This window comes from Rhipicephalus sanguineus, chromosome 7 (genome assembly GCF_013339695.2).
Source record: "Rhipicephalus sanguineus isolate Rsan-2018 chromosome 7, BIME_Rsan_1.4, whole genome shotgun sequence".
Lineage (NCBI taxonomy): Eukaryota > Metazoa > Arthropoda > Arachnida > Ixodida > Ixodidae > Rhipicephalus > Rhipicephalus sanguineus.
In genome coordinates, this window is record NC_051182.1 from 23375949 (window position 1) to 23397087 (window position 21139).

At 46.1% G+C, this 21139-nt stretch overlaps 1 protein-coding gene across 13 annotated transcripts in view; it reads right to left on the reverse strand.

The window, feature by feature from the left end:
• LOC119398546 (uncharacterized) overlaps positions 1–21139 on the reverse strand; it is a 172034-nt gene that overhangs the window by 98996 nt on the left and 51899 nt on the right. For 2 of the 13 annotated variants that reach the window (XM_049417651.1, XM_049417646.1), the window contains exons 2-3: positions 16084–16242; positions 9096–9419 (exon numbers count right to left, since the gene is read on the reverse strand). The exons of 9 other annotated variants lie outside the window; for them this stretch is intronic. In XM_049417651.1, coding sequence (XP_049273608.1) covers positions 9096–9419; positions 16084–16242 — 483 coding nt within the window. The remainder of the gene's footprint in view (positions 1–9095; positions 9420–16083; positions 16243–21139) is intronic. 2 more of the 13 variants (XM_049417656.1, XM_049417649.1) reach the window with 2 other exon arrangements.

Consider the following 21139-nt stretch of genomic DNA (forward strand, 5'->3'; position numbering starts at 1 on the left):
GCGTGACAATCACGCTGACGTCGCTGCACTTGAAATGTTGACTTAGTGGTGGCGTTGACGCGGTCGCACGCAGTGTTTTTTTAGGGGTGAAGCTCTTCTTAGTCTAACCATGTCCCGCATCCGGCGTAACCGGCAGTATCTCCCGAACAGTATAATAGATCCATCACCGATCCATCACTTCACCGACAATAAAGCCGTTTTAATGAAGGGGGAACGGAAGCCACGTCTAGCTACCACTTACGATTAATAAAATTTCTTGTATACATATATACAGCGTTTGTCACGTCGTTGATGCTGTACTGAGCTATCGCTTTGATTACTGCTGGGCGAAACCACTGAAGATTTCACGTTGTAACCATGATTGCTTCAGGAGCTTCGCCCAAGCTCTTCATCATTTACCCGTGGATGTGCTGTGATTTTTTTTGAAAACCGCCGCAACTGCCGCACATGCGTTTGTGACGCCATGCGCGTCCTTCTATCCATTATTATCAACGCTGCTATTGCGCACTCCGCACTGTCTTCCTATCATTACCGCCGTAGGGCAGGCTCGCAGCAAACTCGTGTGCCGGAGTAGCTCGGGCCATCCTGCATAGCACCCCTGGTCACGAGCTCAGAGTCCTTGGTTGCGCCACTTAGTTCTCCTCGTCTTCGCTCGCTTTTCCAAAAGCTGATATACAATAATTCTCCCCTCTAGTGATCTTTATTAATACTTGAAGTCAGTTCGATGACGGCACCTTCACATGGACAGTCGATCTGGCACCTTCAAAATACGACCATAGCGGCTGCGTGGCCTACCGCCTGGAACGGGTTGCGAGCGTTGTGTGGGCTGCTTTTTCTCCAGCGTCCTTGCTTCAATGGCCGAATCCGCGTCCGCATTAGGAGACGAACCAAAAGCTGCGGGCGCATCTTCCGTCTCACACTCGGCACCTGAACTTAGTCTTGCAGGGCAGCGATTGTCTTCGTCTGCATCGTCTTCTGGTCAAGAATAATAGGGTGATTCTTGAACGGCGTTGGCGATCCCCGTGTACCTTCTCTTCATATGATCCACATCACGCCTGTGCATCCTGCCATCTTGGGTCGTAGTTATAAACGACGTTTTGCCGCATTCTTCAACTACTACAGTGGGTAGCCATGCGGGGTTGTTGAGGAAATTCTTAACCCACACCTTATATTCTTAACCCAGCCACGTCATCCACCTTCCCCTTTTGAGTACGTTTTCGCGGGTGTAGCGCATCCAGGTGAGTCGGCTGCTGCCATCCGAACATTAGTTATGCAGGCGTTTTCTGGGTTGTGGTGTGCGGTGTCGTATGCTGCTTGAATAAAAACCGCGATAGCCGACAGGAAAGGCTTCCCTCAGTCAGTTTCTTGGGAGCCATTTTCACTTCGGCCACCATACGTTCCGCTTGCCCATTTGTAGCCGGATGATATGGAGCTGATGTTATGTGCTTGATCATGTTCAGATTGAAGAAGTGTTGCATTTCGGAGGAAACGAATGCTGTTTCGTTATCAGAAACTATCATTTGCGGTATGCCAAAAATGGCGAACAGTCACCGTAGCACATCTGTTGCAGCGGAAGTAGACTGTGACGGCACTTGCCTTACTTCTAACCACTTGGAGTAAGCATCCACTACGATTAAAAAGCTCTTATTGTTCACCGGCCCTGCGAAGTCAACATGAACGACCTTCCATGGTTCATTTGGACGGGGCCATTCCGGAATCGGAACAGCGGAAGGAAGACTGCTGTGCATTTGGCACGTCTCGCATGAACGCGCCTTGGCCTCTATGTCGGCGTCCAACCCAGGCCACCACAGGTGACTGCGAGCGAAACGTTTCATCGTGGTTATTCCCGGGTGATTAGCCAGAACAAGAATCAAAGCTTCCTCTCTTGCTTCCGTTGGAATCACGACTCGTATGCCCCATAATACACAACCACGGTGCGTGGAGGGTTCTTGTACCCGACTCTTATATGGTTGGAAACTTTCACCCTGCCATGATGCCGTTGATCCGGTTTGTAGCCCATGGTGAACTTGAGAAAGCGTGGAGTCTTTCCCTGTCAGTGTGGCTATCTTCACGGCAGTCAGTGGAGGTTTCCGCAACCTTTCAATCATCAGCACGTCCCCCGGTGCCGCCAGCTCATCGACATTGAAGGCCAGAGGAAGTCTACTGAGTGCATCTGCATTCTGGTGTCTTTTCCTTTCTCGGTACACCAACTCGTAGTCATAGGCGCTCAAAATCGCGCACCGTCCAAGTATTCGCGGTGATAAAACTTTCTGAATCAGTTTCCTAGGGCACAGATTCCAAGAAGCGGCTTATGGTCAGTCACGATGAGTACATGCCGACCAGCAATATACTGGTGAAAGTGCGTGACTCCAAAAACAATTGCAAGTCCTTCCCTGTCAAGCTGAGAATAATTTCTCTCGCATTTTCCGATGGTTCTTGATGCAAACGCTACTGGTATTTCTTGTCCGTTTCCGTCCAGCTGCACAAGTACTGCTCCTAAACCATCAGGCAAAGAATCGCAGCTCAGCATCAGCGGACGAGAATCGTCGTAATGCGCAAGAACTGTACATTAACGCAGCGCGTCCTTAGGTCTGTTGAAAGCAGCCTTGTGCGGAGTGGCCTGTCGACATACAGTTGTTGATAAGCCCGTGTTAAATCAATCTTGGAGGATATCTGCCCACCCCAAAGAGTTGCCAGCAACTCAGCTGTCGTCGGTAGAGGATACGCTGTGGGCTCGATGGTCGCATTCACTGTGCTTCTATAGTCCCCACACAATCGCAAAGATCCATTCTTCTTCCTCACCACTACCACGGGCGTAGTCCAATCCGAAGCCGCGATGAACTCGATTATGCCTTAGGCCTGGAGCTTGTCGAGTTCTCGACAGACGGCCTCGCGTAAAGCAAATGGCACTTGCCGGCATTTCAGAAGCTTGGGTGTCGCGTCTTCAGCCAGGTCGATGCGTAAAGGTGGACCTGAATGTCCAGTGAGATCGCCCTCGAACACCGCAGAGAACTTGACTAAGGTGTCCTCCATGGTTTTTCCCGTGAGGTTGTTCACCCCATGCATCGTAATTCCCAGTTTTTCGAACGAATTTCTTCCTAACAAACTGGCTCCAATACTCCAGGCACGAGCAAAGGGCGCTGGGCTTTGATTTCTTTGAATGAAACCTCAATGAGCGCGGAGCCCTTGATGTCTAAACATTCTCGGGACCATGTCCGTGGAGCAAGCTTGCGTTCTCTTAACACCGGAGAATCCTGAGGCTAGAGGCGAGCAAAAGTCGCTGCACTTATTATACAGAACGCCGCTCCCGAGTCGACTTCCATCTCGAGTCGCCAACCAGAAAGTCAGACTGTCACGAAGAACCTTGGTGTGGTTGTCATCTGTCGTTTCGTGTGAAAAACAGTAAGGAGGCAGTCGCAGTCGTCCTGTTCATCGAACACCTCGTTTTCTCTTCTAAACAATGGCTTCCTTGGTACTTTTGTGCCTTAATCTTCTTAGAGAGACAAGCTTTGGCGATGTAGCCCTTCTTGCGGCAGATGTTACACGTAGCCTTTTTGAAGAAACACTTCTCGACCTTATGATCTGCAAAAGATCGGAAGCACTGAGGCGGCTTGCTTGTGATGGCCTCACGAAGATTCTGACGATTTACAGCGAAAGTGTCAGCCTGTTGCTTACTGCCTTGTATCTGCCTCTGCTGGTCTATTGCTGACTCAGCCGTCAACGCGAGTTCGTAGGCGTTCCTAAACGTTAGCTTATCCTTAGCTAGCAACCGTTGTTGAAGATGAGAATCGTGGATTCCACATACCAGTCTGTCTCGCAGCCTCACTTCCAAAGGTAGCCTTGCATTCTCTGCTTGAGACTGGGCCTCGATGCTACCGCCCGACGCCTCTCGTTCCGCCGTCGTGGAGTCTGCGTTGCCCAAGTTGCAATCCTTTGCCGAGGTTCCCAGAGCTGTCACATAGTCTTTGACAGATTCGTTAGGAAGCTCGTTTCGTTTCTGGAAACGATAACGGCCAAGTAACTCAGAAGGCATGGGGTCGAAGTGCTGGGTCAGTAGCTTGATGATGTCCGCGAAGTGCACCTCGGAAGGCTTCTTTGGGGCCGCCAGGGCCCTCAGCGTTTCATAGGTTTGCTCACCGCAAAGCGTGAGCAGCACCGCTCGCTTCTTGGACGATTCCACTATGTCGTTGGCTTCATAGTAGAACTCCAGGTGCTCTCTCCATGACGACCAGTCGTTGCCAGGCACAAATTATGATATCTTGCCTCTAGGCATCATCTTCAACGTTAATTTGCTTCGCGGGGTCTCGTTTCCTTGTCGCCAGTATTATAACATCCCTTTATTGCCTTTTCAGAACACTGAAAAGCGGGCAGCCTGGTCACGAGCTCAGAGTCCTCGGTCGCGCCACTTCGTTCTCCTCGTCTTCACTCGCTTGTCCAAAAGCCGATATACAATACTACCAATTAAAGAAGTTACTATGCAAAGGAACTGAATGACCGGGTAAACATTGCCATGATGTAATCGTATATGACGCATAAATCAGCATGACATGATATCAGAGGGAATTAGGCAAGTATTTGTAAAAAAAAATTTCGGTACAGACGGAACTAATGCTCACACGTTGAACCGTTTACGTAGGGCAGCACTTTTACAGCACTGTGTGCCATCAGTGCCCTCTTCTAAACTCGCTGCTTGGGTCGAGTTAGCTGCAAGAATCTGTATATATATGGTCAAGAGTTCGACGAAAGTTCGTCTGGTCAGGCATTGGCTGAGAAGATTCACGGTCACTGACCAAGTCGGATGAGTCACGTCACTTTTTACAAGTGTCGCGGTGTACTTGGCAGTAGCCACGTGCGAAGAAGATCTAAAAGCAGACAGTGGTCTACCTGGCCGCACCCCCTTTGACATCCACGAACTTAGCGAGCTGCTGCAGTTTTGTCTCAGCAACACGTATTGTTCATACGATGGCAAGATTTATCAGCAAACACATGGTACGGCGATGGGAGCGTCAATATCAGTCACAACGGCCAATCTAGTAATGGAAGCCTTGGAAGGAAAGATCCTGGCAACGTTCACTCCGGCCCCCAAAGTATTTCACCGCTACGCCGATGACTGCTCTTGCATTCTGATGAAGCAAGACATCCAACGCATATTGGACTGCCTGAACGCCCAGAACGTGAACATACAGTTCACCGTTGAACACGAGGCTGAAAGCGTGCTGCCTTTTTTGGACGTTCAGGTGCACCGGGATGGGAGCGCCCTCGCCTTCTCAGTATACAGGAAGCCCCCACACACAGGTCACTCTCTCAGTTTTAATTAGCATCACCCCATCGGCCACAAGACGTCCGTGGTGTCATCCTTGGTGACATGCACCGTACGGGTCTGCTGAGACGTTGATGCGTCGAAGAAATGGACGATCCATCGGGAGCTAAACCGCAACGGTTATCCTGATCGTTTCATCTCAAAAACTGAGAAGCGGGTACTTCAATCCAGCTCACAGAGCAACGTGACAACCTGTGCTCATGCGGCCATACCTTACGTCGAAGGTATCAGCGAGGCACTTTCGTGCGTATTTTCAAAATACGATTTGCGCATTGCTCACGTCCCGACCAGCAAGCTCCGGAACCAGCTCGTCAATGTGAAAGACAGGCTGCCAAGTGAATCGTTTCCAGGTTTCGTGTATAAGATACCGTGCGCTGATTGCCGTGAAGTGTATATTGGCGAAACAGGAAAGCTTTCTCGACGCCTCAAAGAGCACCAACGTGACGTGACTAAAACAGCCACACGAAAAACGCCATCGCTGAGCATGCGCATGCACATGATCATACCACTGACTGGGATAACGCCGCCATCGTCGTCAAGGAAAAGAACGTGTCACCACGCCGGCTTCTGGAATCACTAATCATTCAGTCGACGCCAGCTAGAATGAACAGCACACCAGGAACTGTGTCTGCCGTCTACGCATGCTCGTTGCGTCACGTTCTGCCTATATAATTGACTACGACTTCGAGTCCTGCTCAGTGAACAAGGAACCCGTATACGGTCCCGAAACGTCAGATCATCTCATCCGACTTGGTCAGTGACCATGAATATTCTAATCTGTTCTGTATATATGTGTCATGTTTCAAAGGACAACGACGTTTCAACAACCCTGCCACAAATACCTGACCTCTCGAAAAGCAGCATGTAAGCCGACACTCTGACACGCGAAAAGCGGGCTACAGTCGAGAAGATAACGTCTCAGAGCGACCCACGAGTATGTTTGGCATTCTGTGCGTTTTTTTCTTGTACAAGTGATATAATCAACGGTTGACGCCCCCTAGTCGTCGTGGTATCTGTCGCAGTGGCGAAGTGCTGCGATGGTTTTATCCGAGTGATAATTAAAAAAAGTCACAGTTTCGCCGCAACGGCGAAGCAATGAATGCGATAGCAATAAATTGTAATGTAACGCGAAGAACGGAAAGCAGCTCGAAATTGCGAAGCGCGTCGCTAGAACGCAAAGGACGCACGAAAAGAACGCACACAGGACGAGCGCGAACTAATGCGTCACAGCTCGACACTTGAAGCGCACTGCTCAAACATAAAGCAGGACGCACGAAACGAACGAACAGGTACACACAAGGCGAGCGCGAACTAATTGTCACAGTTGTTACTTATTTCTGTTTGAACAGCGCGCTCCTTTCGCAAACGCGGCCGCTGCAGCGAGCGAAGCGAAGCACCTTACCGGCCGCCCCTTCTTTCCTCGAGATAAGCGCACGAAAGCGACCACGCCCTGTAGAGCGAAGAGCAACGGCGTTCGCGAGAGCGGAGCGACGACCTTTAAAGAGCGCCACATGCGCGCACGTCGCGCCATCTATGTGGCCACTAAGAAAGCATGCCGAATTACATGGTGTATATAAATAGCTCGCCGTTAGAAGGCTGAAAGACGGTGCTGTCGTTGCCTAACGTCTAACGCGGCGGTCTGCAAAGCCAGAGGTCGCCCGTTCGATTCCGCGAGTCGGAAAGAATTTCAGAATTATTTTTCTTTGTGGCTTTTCTATATATATACATACTTATACATATACGGTGAATGACGGCGACGGGGACAGACATTTTCCAGCCGAGACTGTCCATAAAATTGCTATCGCAATAAAACAAGAATGACGCAGTGCGCCGCGACTGTTAGAACTCCGACTACAAGGACGAAAACTGGTAAAAGTCTCCTTTCCTTTTCAGCTACTCACAATGAACTACAGGAAGCAACGACGCCACTATCCACCTGCTCACAAAAGGCTCACTAGAGAGCAAGCAGTGACCTGGAGAAGGCTCAAGACAGACACCTTTCCGCACGGTACGTTGCTCCACGCAGTTTATCTCGGTAACTTGAGGAGGAACTACAGATACTGCCCGGAGGCTGCTAGCACCCTGTACCACATGGTATAGTGATGCCGAAACAGCCCAAGCATCCGGCCCATAGACGAACAGAGCATCCAAGAAAATCCGGAAGACCAGTGGGAGGCGTTGCTTACGTCACTTAACCCTGAGGACCAGCTCCGGCTGGTGGACAGGGCTCGGGCGTCGGCTGCAAGCCATGGCTACCTGGAATAAGTATGTCACCCACTTCTCGGCTAAGAGAAGGTGCGCCTGGTCATACAGTAAAGTTTAATTCTCTCTCAGCTACTCACCTTTTATATAGATCGTGAAAAAAGCCGACACAATGTGACATAGGGCACCAATTACAAGATAGCTAACAGATTCGATTGAAGAGAATGAAAGTGAATGCTTGGAGCCTTTCCGCTGATGCTTCCTGGTAAAATCCTGCGGTGCTTCGTCCGTGTAGGTCGCAAGATAATGTGGTTCACGGTGTTTTTTTAGATTTTAATCTGCTAAACATAGTGTCTTCATCACCACGAGGCTTTGTTGCCGTACTGTGCACGTATTGAGCTGCATCGGTGTACGTCAAGCTGCGCGAGAACTCTCCCACTGCCAAAAAAGCGTGCGTAAAATAATGAAAAACAAATTACACCAACCATGCAGTCATCACTGCCCCCCGCCGCGGAAGCTAAGCAGGTAAGAGATCGCGCTCCTAAGCTGGAGGGCCCTGGTTAGATTTAGAATAATCATAACGTACATATGGTCCTTTTACAATACAAATAGTGAGTTCGTCGTTCACGCTGTGTTCTAGTGTCCTTCTTTTAGGTGATTGTCCGTTTGCAGCGTTACCACTTTACAATGAATCACCAACTCACCCCCTAATCCAACAATAATATCAATAATATTCCCCGCGGTTTTGCGCACCAATACCACGAGATGATTACAAGGCGTGCCATGTTGCAGGACTCGGGATTCATTTCGTGGTATTGCCCCACTGAACTGCGGCTGCCTTTGCCAAGAAAAGAATGCGTGGCTTTGAAATTTGCAGCGGTGCGCTGTGGTGGTATAACGGTTACGGTGCTCGGCTGCTGGCTCGAAAGTTGCGGGTTCGATCCCTACCGCTGCGAATGCATTTCGATGGAGACGAAATGCAAGGAGGCCGTGTAGTCTGCGGTGTCAGTGCGCTTTAAAGAAAACCAGTCGCAAAAATTTCCGAAGAGAACGGTTGGGCATGTTGGTAGTTCGTCGTACTTGCAAAGCCATAGCGCACTAAACGAACACGAGGAAAAATTAATGCTGTCGTATGTCCATCTTGTCTTGTGTTCGTTTAGTGCGTAATAAAAATAAAATAAAAAATTCCGGAGCCCTCCACTACGGCAAGCCTCGTAATCATATCGCTGTTTACGCACGTAAAATATCAGATATTATTACTTATTAATAACATTCCCAGAGCGGCAGTTTGCCTGCTAGATACCTCGATGGGTGCCTCGAACAACCCATCATTCGACAGGAATGATACTTATGCATTTTTAAAAAAGGAAAGAAAGAAATACTTGTTTACCACAGATTTGCTCAGCGTAATATTTCGCATAGTATTTAACACCATAAGACTTAGCGCTAATGTTTAAGATAAAAATACTGAGCATAATGTTTTGCTACACTGTTTCGCATAAGAAAACAGCCAGCGTTTACCTTCCGGTTTGCAGTATATCGAAGTCTATTAGCGTGAGCCAGACGCACTCACCTCCGGCACTTGTGACCACGGTAGCGTTGACGGCCCGGCCGAGCTTGCGCTCTTCTTTTTGAGAACCATTTGTAGAGTAGAAAGGGCGCAAGATGAGCGTGTAGCTTGTCCATGGGGCTAATGTGTCCAAGACCATGCCTCGCTGCTCTGCGTCGATCGTTCGCGTAAATGTTACTGCACTCGACCGGGTGGTGAGGTAGTAACCGGCGTGGGTGAGAGGGACGTTGGAATCTCCCTTTGGTGGTTGCCAATCCAAGCGTACAGCACTGTTTTCTGCTGTAGTTACTTCTAAAGGAACCTTCTCGGCGATCAAGGTAGCTGAGGCTGACAAAAGAGAACACAACACGCACCACAATAGGGTCAAGGTATACCTCGAAATCAAATCGTTCATATGAACATACAAGGCGGTGCTCAATGAATATATACTGCGTATGCGGATAAGGGGACTCGGACGTCGGAAGGTTATAGAACTCACTTAGGGGTACTCCGATACACTCGAGAATAGTTCACTGTGAGCCAACTCGATGGAGCATTCGCTCTCAGCTCTTGTCAATATAGGTCGCATATCGGGGTAAATCGTGTGTCAGTGTCAGCACGCCGGAGATCACTTGGTGATGAATCCCTACCAACTAGCTCGGTGTATGTCGCTGTATGCAGTAACCATTTATGAATATCTGTTGCAATAACCAAGCTCTGCAAAAATTTCGCGAGCTCTAGAGGAGCAGGAAGGCTGTAAAGGCAGATTTAAAAGAATACGTTGCATATCACATTGTCAACGCTAGAAATGAGGGGCACACTCCCAATACCGTAAGAATGATTGCGTTAAAGGTGATTTATCCACGCAAACATTGCTCAACCTTTTCGGTCTTATGGGAACCAAGAACACCCTCGTCCTACACTGCGTGTAAAGTCTGGTGTTCGCCACATTTTTTGAAGGCCGTTAGTATCTAATTGCTACTGTTCAGTGGGTACATCGCACCGCGACAAACCAGGAAGGCTAAATTACCCAGGTAAATACGAGCCGTTCATAGCAGATGGCTTTGCATCCTTTCACTATCAGTACGAAAGGGATGTCATTATTCCAATGTCTTGGGAAAGAGATATATTACTCTGTTCTCGAGATGTTGCGCCATACAATAACTCCTTCATTACATCACAGACTGCAGTTTTTTTGTACACTGCAAAAGAAGGGTTGGATACGTTAGGCTAAAGGGTCCGTCCACCGTGAAATGGCAATAAGGCCCATGATGGATATGCGTATTCTTTCAACGAGAAAGCAGCCTAAGCACTAAACCTCTTTGCTTTTTCCACGTAGTTTTTATTACGCCGATGCCGACGGCCATGTTCACTGCCGTAATGCCGCCTCTCTTGAAGGAGTACTCATACGAATATTCTGCATCTTGTTTTTTTTCTCTTGCCAGTCAGTATCCAACGACCCAATTCTCACGGGTGGAAACCTCGTTTGTTACAGTGCGCGACGGTTAATTGTTTGGAGACGCCTTTAGCGCCTATTCACAGTTTTGCTTCGAAAGCACCTAGAAAGGCTGGACCATGGAGGACAAGTTTTCGGATTGTAACGGCTTGTCACATATGTTACTACCCCGTCAGTAAGTGCGTTACTAACGGTAAGGGTGGTAGCTGTTACTACCTTTGCCGCTACTAACAGCAATTAGTAGCTGTTACTACCCTAGCCATTACTGACCACACGTAGTAAAATAAAGGTTGTAAGAAAAAAAGAGGTAGTAACAGATACTACTGTTCATTTTGCAACATTATTTGCCCAAATAATAATAGCGGTCAAATTCATAAGGTCACATTACAACATGAACTTCGGTCATTCTAAAAAGACAGGGCGTGCAAACACTGACAAGAAAGAAGTGAGGACACCACAAACGGTGTTTCAGGATGAATTATAAAAAATGTAGACGTAGAGTACTATACCGTACTATCTGATTATATATGCTGGGGGACATAGCACAATACGTTTAATCAACCGTAGCAAAAAACGGTTTCTCATGTCTATTTGTTGTGAAACTGCCACAGCAAAGCCTTATGTACAGCGGCCGAGACAAGGTACTAAGCTCATCAACATAGCCTCAGAGCATTGAATGGATCCTTGTGCTAGTACACGGGCAGTAAAAAGCTAATAATTATCCTTTCTGGGGTTTACGTACCAAAAACCACGATATGATTACGACACACGCCGTAGTGAGGGACTCCGGATTAATTTTGATCAACCGGTGTTCTTTCACATCCGCCTGTCATGCTACTCTGCTGGAATTTATATTGGGTACTAAACCGCGTATAGCACTTGCTTATAGTTGAATAACTTCTGCTCCTCCGTTTTCACAATAGCAGAATAACGCTTTGAAATTGCGGTTGCAATTTTAAGAAGAAACTTTGTTTTCTTTCTTGATCCATGGAGATTTGCTTCGCCATTTTCTAATTAAAATTTATATGTCGAGACGATTGCAGTTATAATCTAATACAATATGAATTAACTACAATTTTAGATTAAGTAGTTAACGGCCAGGTAGCAAAAAGGTGTAACGGTCCAATAAAGTTAGTAACGGCTGCAGTTACTAGCTACTTGCGTCCCGTTTCTAACTGTGTACTACAGTATGTAGTAAACAGGGTAGCCAATGGTTAGTAACGGTTGCGCTAGTACCTGTTTACTAACGTGGGTAGTAAACAGGTAGCAAAGGTTAGTAACGGTCCAAGAAAGTTAGTAAACGCTGCAGTTACTACCTATGTGCTTGCCCCTTACTACCTTTTTACTAACTTTTTTTAAGAGGGTAGAATAACAGACAGCTGAGCTAGTTGTAAGTATTCATTCTAAAAGACAGGGCGTGCAAACACGGACACAGAAAGAAGTCAGGACACCCACAAACGGCGTTTGTGGTGTCTGGTACGCCGTCTTGCGCTCTCTAGAGTGGCATAAACTTTAAGATTGCTTTAAATATGCTTTAGGCTATACGCGCCTTGACATTGTATAGATGTAGCGTGTTTCCACACCTCAGCAATCTCACCAAGTTTTCTTTCCTATAACAATTCTGTCACAACCGTCTTCAAAACAGGTAAGCAAACCTGACATGAAGGCAAGTTGGTACGACTTCACGACTAATCGCTCTGCCAAGAACTGAAGGAAGGGCAAGTAGCAAAAAGACGCACGCGAGCATCACCTCGTGAGTGCCTTTTTTCTACGTGTCCTTAATTCACTTCTTGGCAGCGCGAACAGTCATGAAGTGTTTATGTCACGGCCTCATCACCAGATTCACCCTCCACTGTTTGCTGGCGAACGAATAACAAAAACAAACATCGTATCATAGAATTGCCACCCCACTCGCTTGCTTCGATTTTCAAAGCAATTTATACCGCGGGGTCTTCGCTTTCCTTTAAAATCGAAGTCACCTTTTTTTTAAAACATAAGACGTATGCGACAGTGAAGCTAACGTTCGTTACGAGAAGAATAAAGAAAACGAAAATGTCTTGTTTTACTTAGTGAGTATTACTTTCACCAAATGAGCTATTCTGTTTTATGTAGAACAGATACTAAAATGCAATATTACAGTACCAAGGACCGAGTAACGCTATCAGAAAGACTGTAAAACTTTATTCCCGCGCTACTGCATTCTTAGATAACTATCTGATGAATCACAGTGTCAGACGTTTTAAACTATAAGCGCTATTATATATACTGCCCGGAATTTGATACATCATGATCCTGTTTGAAGCACATAAATCTTAACTCTTAAAGGGACACTGAGGAGCAATTAATCGGTTTAGATCGATAATTTGTGCTCTGAGAACTCTAACGTCGTTAATTTCGCCATCATAAGTTTAATAATACAGGAGAAAATCAAGTTCAATGATTCATTTTTAAATTTTGCGCCGAAATCACCCCGCGTGACGTCACGGATTTCAAAGTGTACGTATCGCATTTTGGCGCCATTGGCTCAACTAAATTACCCAAACCTGGTCTCTGAAGTCTGCGGCCCCCTCAGAGGTCAATGTACTTCATTTCTATCGATTAGAAACTACGTAGTTCCTAGTAGGCGCCGTCAAAACATGTGACGTCACGGCGAATGGTGCGGAAACTTCTAGGTGGCGTCGCCACCCACAATTTGTTTTTGCGCGCTTTCTCGCTTACTAAGCGTCTTCTCGCAGCAAGCGTGGTGTTTTTGGTATCGTGAAAGTGCACTTTACTGATATGAGAAAAATCGTCTTGCTCTTTAGTGTCGTTTTAAGATATAGTAGCATGCTGCGTACGCCGGATGGAATTGTGGATATCTTGGAGAAATTTGATAGGTGGTATTTACAATAATAATTAAAGTTGACTTCATCAAAAGTTAGTTGTGTTTCTGTAAGAGTATTCAGTCAATAACGACGATGTTTTTAAATATATTATGTGCCTATGTAATTGAAAAGGTAATTTCTGCGATTTTCACACACTCAGTGTAGCCTTCATGCTGAAGATTCTACTTATCAAAAGTGTTCAAGTACACTGCGGAAGAAACGCCTGCAGTTTGCTGCCCCATCCAGCAGCTTCCAGCTTCTTCAGTGCTCGTGAAGCGAGTTGCTTGTCCTAATTATTACACTAGATTGTACGAATAGGCTAATATAGCTCAGCTTATTAGTGCCGAAATCGCGCATCGAATGAGACGGTCTGTAGCGAGATCGAAGTTGAAACCAATATACTCGCAAATTCTTCTGACCATTACGTCAGATTCGCACGAAAGCCAATGCCAGTGGCACGTTGTTAACGCAAATGCGAAAAACAGGGAATAGATGGAAGTAGGAACGATTTAAAAAAAAAGAAACACAAGGCGTTGTTATATTGCCGTGTGAAGAAGTGCGCTTAGCATTACACGGTATTTTTGCTGGCCAGCCTACACCTGCCGCTGTGGCAGAAGATGAGGACAAGGAAGTGACGAAGACAACAAGGGTGTGTCTGTAAGACATCAGAAATTACTGGGTCTCCAGGATACTCGAATTTTTCCGAGTTAATCAGCGGACTCGCAAGCTGCGTTGTCGTTAGACCACCCAGTGGAACATGTACTGTGATTTTTCTTACAGGAACGAAATTTAAACGTCTTTTATCCCTAAAATGCACATACGCCTGTATCATTCAATGTGAGGATTACTAATATTTTCTATTCCTTTGGAACACGACCAAATGCTTTTCACGTGTATGCGAGGTGGCTCAAACAAGCTTCCGCTGTTGGAGTTCCGCACTTATACTTTTTCCCTGATAATTCTGGTTTCTGATTAACTAACATCAGCAGAGTTTACAGTGTACCATAAGCAACTAATCACTTTGTTCCTTCAAGTGGCTGCTTTCGCTCACTCGGCAGAACATTTCTTATGATGGCGGCTCGTAAGCTCGACATAACTTTAATGGCATAAAACATTTTGTCTTTTTTAGCCTTTCAGTTTAGTTGCAAGCCGCGAGGCTATTCTGACCGCTCTACACAAAGTCACTGATGCAGCTGTAAGATTACACAAACAGTATTATTGACCACAGAAAACATTGTGCCTCAATTTCTTATTTCTTTCTTTCTGGATGAGAATTGGCTAATTACAACTCAGTAAGATCGTTTCACCCTTGCGTTTTCTTTTTCGTCAGTGTTAAGTATTGTCTCATTGAATTCCTTGACGCAATTTCTTTATAAACAACAGAGACTAATCCGTCTCGTGAATATATGTCAACTTTCTTGTTTTCTTTGGTTTTGAGGCAACGACAACAACAGCGTGCTCAGAGCCATCGAGATAACCTGACATTCTCGTGTTTCGTGAGATTTCAGGTTCCCGTTTCGCGGCACCCAGCATCACGCGACAATATTCTCACGTCGTTCTGGCGGGAAGAAATAATGTGGAGGGGAAAGCCTAGTTCGACACATGCGATGTAGAATGAAGCTTCGAGAACGTGCATGTTTGGCAGAGCCATCACCGCAGGACTGGTGTAAAGCAATCATCTCACCTTCTTTCACGGCCCCACTGCGTTGCTACTCACGCGATCAGCAGCGCAAAGGCGAAGTGAAAGAAGTACACGCGAATATGACACTTTTTTGCACGGCATGTTCTGCACCTCAAGCGGTTTGCAGGGCATGTTGGAACACTGAGCCCTAATGCATTTCAAGCACCTCAGACGCCCTTCAAATATACACATTTAGGGCTCGCGTCTTAACGCAAAAAAAGATCTCAGTCACCGAGATGTCAGTTGTCATGGCTCACACTAACGCGATAAGCCTCCCGGATGTGAATACTGTCAGCTTTCATTGTGAACTAGCGCGGCTGAAAATATACACGATGCTGTGTGACGCGCTCGGCATTTTCCTCACTCGATTTTCTTTTGTTGTGTTGCTTTCATGTGCCCGGCGACCAATTGTTACGCCATACAATAACTTGAAAACTGAAAAAAAGAAGCTGCTGCAGGAATGCTTGTTGAAAGAAAAGATGACCTTGTTACCGCCGTTTGTACACGTTCCTAGTCGCAGTGCTTATAAGAAGCAGATTTGCTTCTTATAAGCATTTGTAAGCAATTTATTTAAAGGAATGCTCATATTGTCAGTTCGCTGCTTTCGTATGCATAGTCGCGTGGGTACACCCCGGCACTTAATCGAATGTAGAGATAACTGCAGCGGCTCTAAACTTACGCAGGATGATGAAATTCGAAACACAGCTATAAGGACGGTTCAGGGCCTAACGGATCACTTTGCTGATTTTGGAAGCGGGCAAGCTTGTCGTGTTTAAACTAATTCGAAATATATGTACAGTAGAAGGCACGCGAACAATAGCTCGACTTTAAAAACAATGAAAGCTTTATCTTCCAGCGTAACTAATTTTCCAGCTGCGATATGATGCGTTCTACTGAGAGAATGAAAACGATTTTCCTTAAATATATCCTAGAAAGCGTCATATCATAGGCCCTGTTTAGGCGTTCCTGTTAGGCATTGCAAAAAAAAAACAATTATACATAATAGCTCACCGCAAATCTTAGGGCTTTCATCGGGTCTTTCAAAGCCATCGGATGCCTTCTGGTCAACCACTAGAGGGCAGTCTCCTTCGCCGTCGCAAACCCACGTGCTCGGAATGGTGTTGGTTGTGCCCCAGCATTGGAACTCTCGTTCATCAAAGGCTGACACTTCTGAAAACGAAATTAAGCGGTACAAATTGGTGATCACGCTTTCGTAAAAATCCTCATCTAATCAGTCGAACTCGGTGAGGGTTGAAAGATGTCATAAAAAACGCCAGGCCTGCGCTGAAACCGCAGCACAGTCGCAGCGAAAGCTGGAAGAGCGGCGTTTCTAGAGCCCGTTAAGTTCTCTTGGGGCTACAATACAAGTAGACTAGAAAGATGGTCAACAGGAAGAAGACGCCGACCAAAAACTTAAAAAATAATAACAAAGACGTTTCGGCTCCCGTACGGGGGCCTTGTTCACAAATGTAGCAACGAAAGAACGCGGGTTGACTATGTACGTGCAAAAATTTTTTTACACGTACATATTATTTTTGTGTTGTATTAATTAATATTATATGTGTTACATATAATAATAACATATTATATGTTATTATTTTTTAAGTTTTTGGTCGGCGTCTTCTTACTTTTGACCATGGTTGTTCCCGACCAGACGGGTTTTCGTCGAACTCTTGATTACACTAGAAAGGTACCCACTACGCCATAAATCACAATTTTTGTGAAGTTGGGAAGCACCTACTAAGCCATTATTCGTCATTCTGCGGAGAAGCGAGACACCAGCTACACATCTGTAAGGCATTATGTGCACTTTGTTGACGCAACGACTGATGACGATGAATAATTATGGCTCAGCCCTTTGTAATGGGTTGGAATCTTTAAGCGGCCCATCAGTTATGTAATTTGCATTGGGTGACGCCCGGTCGATATTTCCCTCTCCCGTCATGCTGTAATACATACGTTGACGTGGGAGAGAGACGTGGGGGGGGGGCGAAGAACTTTACTGACACCCCGAGGAAGTGGATCATGCACTTATGGGCTTCCTTGGCAACCAATACAAGTGCACTTGCGAGGAACCCTCTACGCTATAAATCACTGTAATTTTTTAGAAGTAGGGAAGCAGGCACTATGCCATTTTTCGTCATTCTACAGAGAGCCGTGGTACCTGCTAAACGCATGTAAGGCATTATGCGCACTTTGTTGATGCTGTGCCTGATAACGACGAAGAATTATGGCGGAGCCCTTCGTAATGGGTTGGAAGCATTCAACAACCTACTCGTTGCGCAATTCGCATTGTGTGACGCCTGGTTACAGAATTCGCGTTGTGCGACGCTTGGTGCTTATTTTACTCTTCTACCTCGCTATATTGCATGTGCTAATGTGGTTCCTTCCCGACATGAAGCCTGTATAGGGCCTTTTTGCAAAGCAGTTTCAAGCACCGGCATGGCTCAGAGGTTGAATACTGGACTCCCATGCAGAGGGCCCAGGTTCGAACCTCGTTCTATCCTGGAATTTTTTTCTTATTTCGTTTTTTTTTCTTATTTCGAGCGATACTGGTAACGGACACCGGCGGCGGCGGCGGCGGCGGACAACTACGGCGCCAGAAACGGCCGGTGAAATGATCTCATAACAGCTTTCGTTGTAAAATCTGTCCTTTATCCGGCATCATAAAAAAGGATCAAAGATGCGTAGAACAAGTACGCCGCATTATATGCGAAGCATTTCTTAGCAAACTTCTGCGACTTTGAGCGTATCTATCTATCTATCTATCTATCTATCTATCTATCTATCTATCTATCTATCTATCTATCTATCTATCTATCTATCTATCTATCTATCTATCTATCTATCTATCTATCTATCTATCTATCTATCTATCTATCTATCTATCTATCTATCTATCTATCTATCTATCTATCTATCTATCTATCTATCTATCTATCTATCTATCTATCTATCTATCTATCTATCTATCTATCTATCTATCTATCTATCTATCTATCTATCTCCTGGGGCCTCTCGTGGTCGTCTACTTAACATGGCGTATACCAATACTTGCACAGGAGATCTTGAGTGCATAAAGAATGATGAACACTTGAATAACATGACATGCTCGTCGCGTAAGTAACGAAGCCCTGTCACCTGCGGCAAATACCCGTATACCACGCCCCGTGCTATAACGTTTTGCGCCGCAGGGGAAAGCCAGGAAGACTGAAAATATCGATTGAAAACTTCATAGGACAATTAAAATACTTGCTTCGTTTAACCTGACAACCCCACGATATGGCACACCGTAGTGGCAGCCTCCGAAATAAGTTCCCCCATGTGGCGGTATTAAGTGTAAACGTTGGCCTAAGCACACGGGTGTTCTTTCATTCGAACCCGCACCCTCGACGTTAGAAGTGCGACATCTTACTAAGCTACAACGGAAGGCAGTTTTCTGAGACACTTCGCTTTGGTGAAACAGAACGAATGCATAACGTTGGTTATAGCTGCGATTTGAATTCGGCAAACAAACGCTGACAAAGGTGCTGCGACAGCCCTCAGCCAGCAACCACGCAGTACATGTGGTAGCTAAAATACCACGTAAGAAATTGTGGTGACGTTTGCGTCATGTCAGCTGTGGTGGTAGCGCAGAACAAAGGAGCACTAAAGAAATGAGGACCCAAGTAAGAGATACACAGGACAGGCGCTCACATCTCCATTTAATTAGTGCTCCTTTGTCCTGCATCAAGCACGAACCAACTTGCCCAAAAGAATGTTTTACGAAATGGTGGTGCCGCTTCTCTAACGTCACTTGCGATCGCAGTGTTGGTTACAGCGTACTAAACAACACGTATGTACCTACTCATTTGACTCAGCAAGCTATAGTAAAGCGCTGCTCTTTCCCGCAGAAAAACATCAATGAACACGGTTTACGATATGCACATCAAAGGAACATACCGGGCGCTCCTTTTCGATAAAATGGACGTTTCTGCTCCAACGTAAGTGCCGATGTTACGCGAGAGCATAAGCTGCCCTTTGGGTGCCAATGTAGTGAGGCATTGGTATGCCCATGATATTGTTGCGTGGTTGTGACGGTGAAGCAAGCAGAACTCCAGCAGGTAAGGACGAAACACTTCATTCGGAGAACTTGTGCCCAGAAAGCAAAGAAGTGACACTCTGCTCGACGATAGCCTCGAGCAGAATCGTCGGTCGTCAGTAATCTGATCAGCGCTAAGCGCTTCGGAATTTATATATGTGGCATCGAAGATTCCAGCGTTATCGTTGGTGGCCGTGTTAGTTCTTGGCTAAACTGTATTGTTCGCGTTATGCGCGAAACCTTATTACGAGAAAATCCCAAAATAATCGTGAAGGTTCCCAGATATTCGGGCGCGGTTTGCGCAAGGCAGTGGTTGGACGTGTTACATAAAAATACAAAAATAAGCGCGCGTGGCAAAAACTCACAGCAACCCTCATGCATTCGCTTAGGACGACTCAAAGGCGATCTCTTCTTCTTCTCAGCCGATGCATTGATGCTGCCCCACCACCACCCTCCGAAAGCTTTGCGCACCGAGCGTGGTTTTGCACTGCCTCCGTGATCTGCCTACTGTCGACCAAGCTACGATTTGACGACGGCATCATGTGACGTCACGTCATGCCATAATTTTTGACGTCATCACGTGATGATGATTTTTAATCAATCGGCCCCGACGCCGTAGACGCGGAACGCCGACGATGACGGTCAAATTTCCCGTTTGATGAGGCATTTATGGCATTCGCTTAATATGCACACAACTACTCACTTGACGCAAATTCATTGGTCTACCTTTGAATGCTTGGCTAAAAGCTAAAAAATGCATCATAGGCAGCTTCTATCCGAATGATTCACACACAATGATTCACCACAATATATGTGACCTGCCGGAATTTTTTACACTTGTGAAAAACAGCTGGATGCCGCATTTTCCTAGCGCTTTTCGACAGTGAAGCTGTTTAAGCTATCGGTAACTTGTGCTCCGGCCATAGGTTGGTATGTGCCACAGGAATTGGGAAAGCCCCACTGCCGAGTACAGCAGGTGCGAACTTAAACGAAAACTCTGCCCGGCGAGGTGGAGCACGTGAAACACATGATACAGAGATAGTGAGAAAGAGATATAAAGAAAGGAAGAGAAAAACATACAGAGAGAAAGGAAGCCATAGAAAGAAAGGGAAAAACAGAGCCAAATAAAGGAATGAAGACAAACAGATAGACAGACAGAGAAAGACATAGAAATAAACAGACACGAAAAAGAGATTGAAAGAAACAAAGAGCAAGACAGAAAGAGAAAGAACAAAGAGAAATAAACGGAAAAAATAAAGAGAATCAAAATAAAGCCACCCAGCTGCGCCCTTTCTTGAGGCTTGGCAACACTAGTGCGAAGGAGCCATAATTCGTTCACTTCTACATTTGATTCAAGCTGCGAGTGCGTGCCTCGAATTGTCTTCAACTAAGAAAAAAAAGCTATTACGATTTATACAACGTCGTTGAAAGATGGTAATTCCATCTAGAAGGTAAAATGCGATGAAGGTGAAAGCAGAAATACCAAGTCGTGTTACCGAAGCCTTTCTCACACCAATTGCACAAGGAGAGTTGTTATCATGAGCGGTGTCTTAGCCTAACATATTCCACAAACGGAATGCATCGACCAAACAAGCTTGATGAACATGAACGGGTGGGTGTCTGCAAAGTATGCCGATTATTTACTACAGTGGAATTCAGCGAATCAACAAGTGGCGCTTGGGCCACTGCGCTTCTCCCCAGTGTTTTGGTCATCGTCTACTCTACCTTCTGCAAACCGACAACAGCCAATCGACGCGCCGAACTTCCGGTTTGCGATATATCAAGATAATCAAGAGCGACGAATAGTGCGATTGCATGCTCCACTTTAGTCGCTCAGTTCCCATTTGCGGTCAAATTGGACAGTAAGATTGGGTGGACGTCATACTCACGTTCCTGCAGGCAGAGCACGCACACCAGCAGAGCAGTCCGTATGTGCATGTTTACGAGCAGATTGCACTGGCGGTGACTCGGGTCGAATCATGCGGA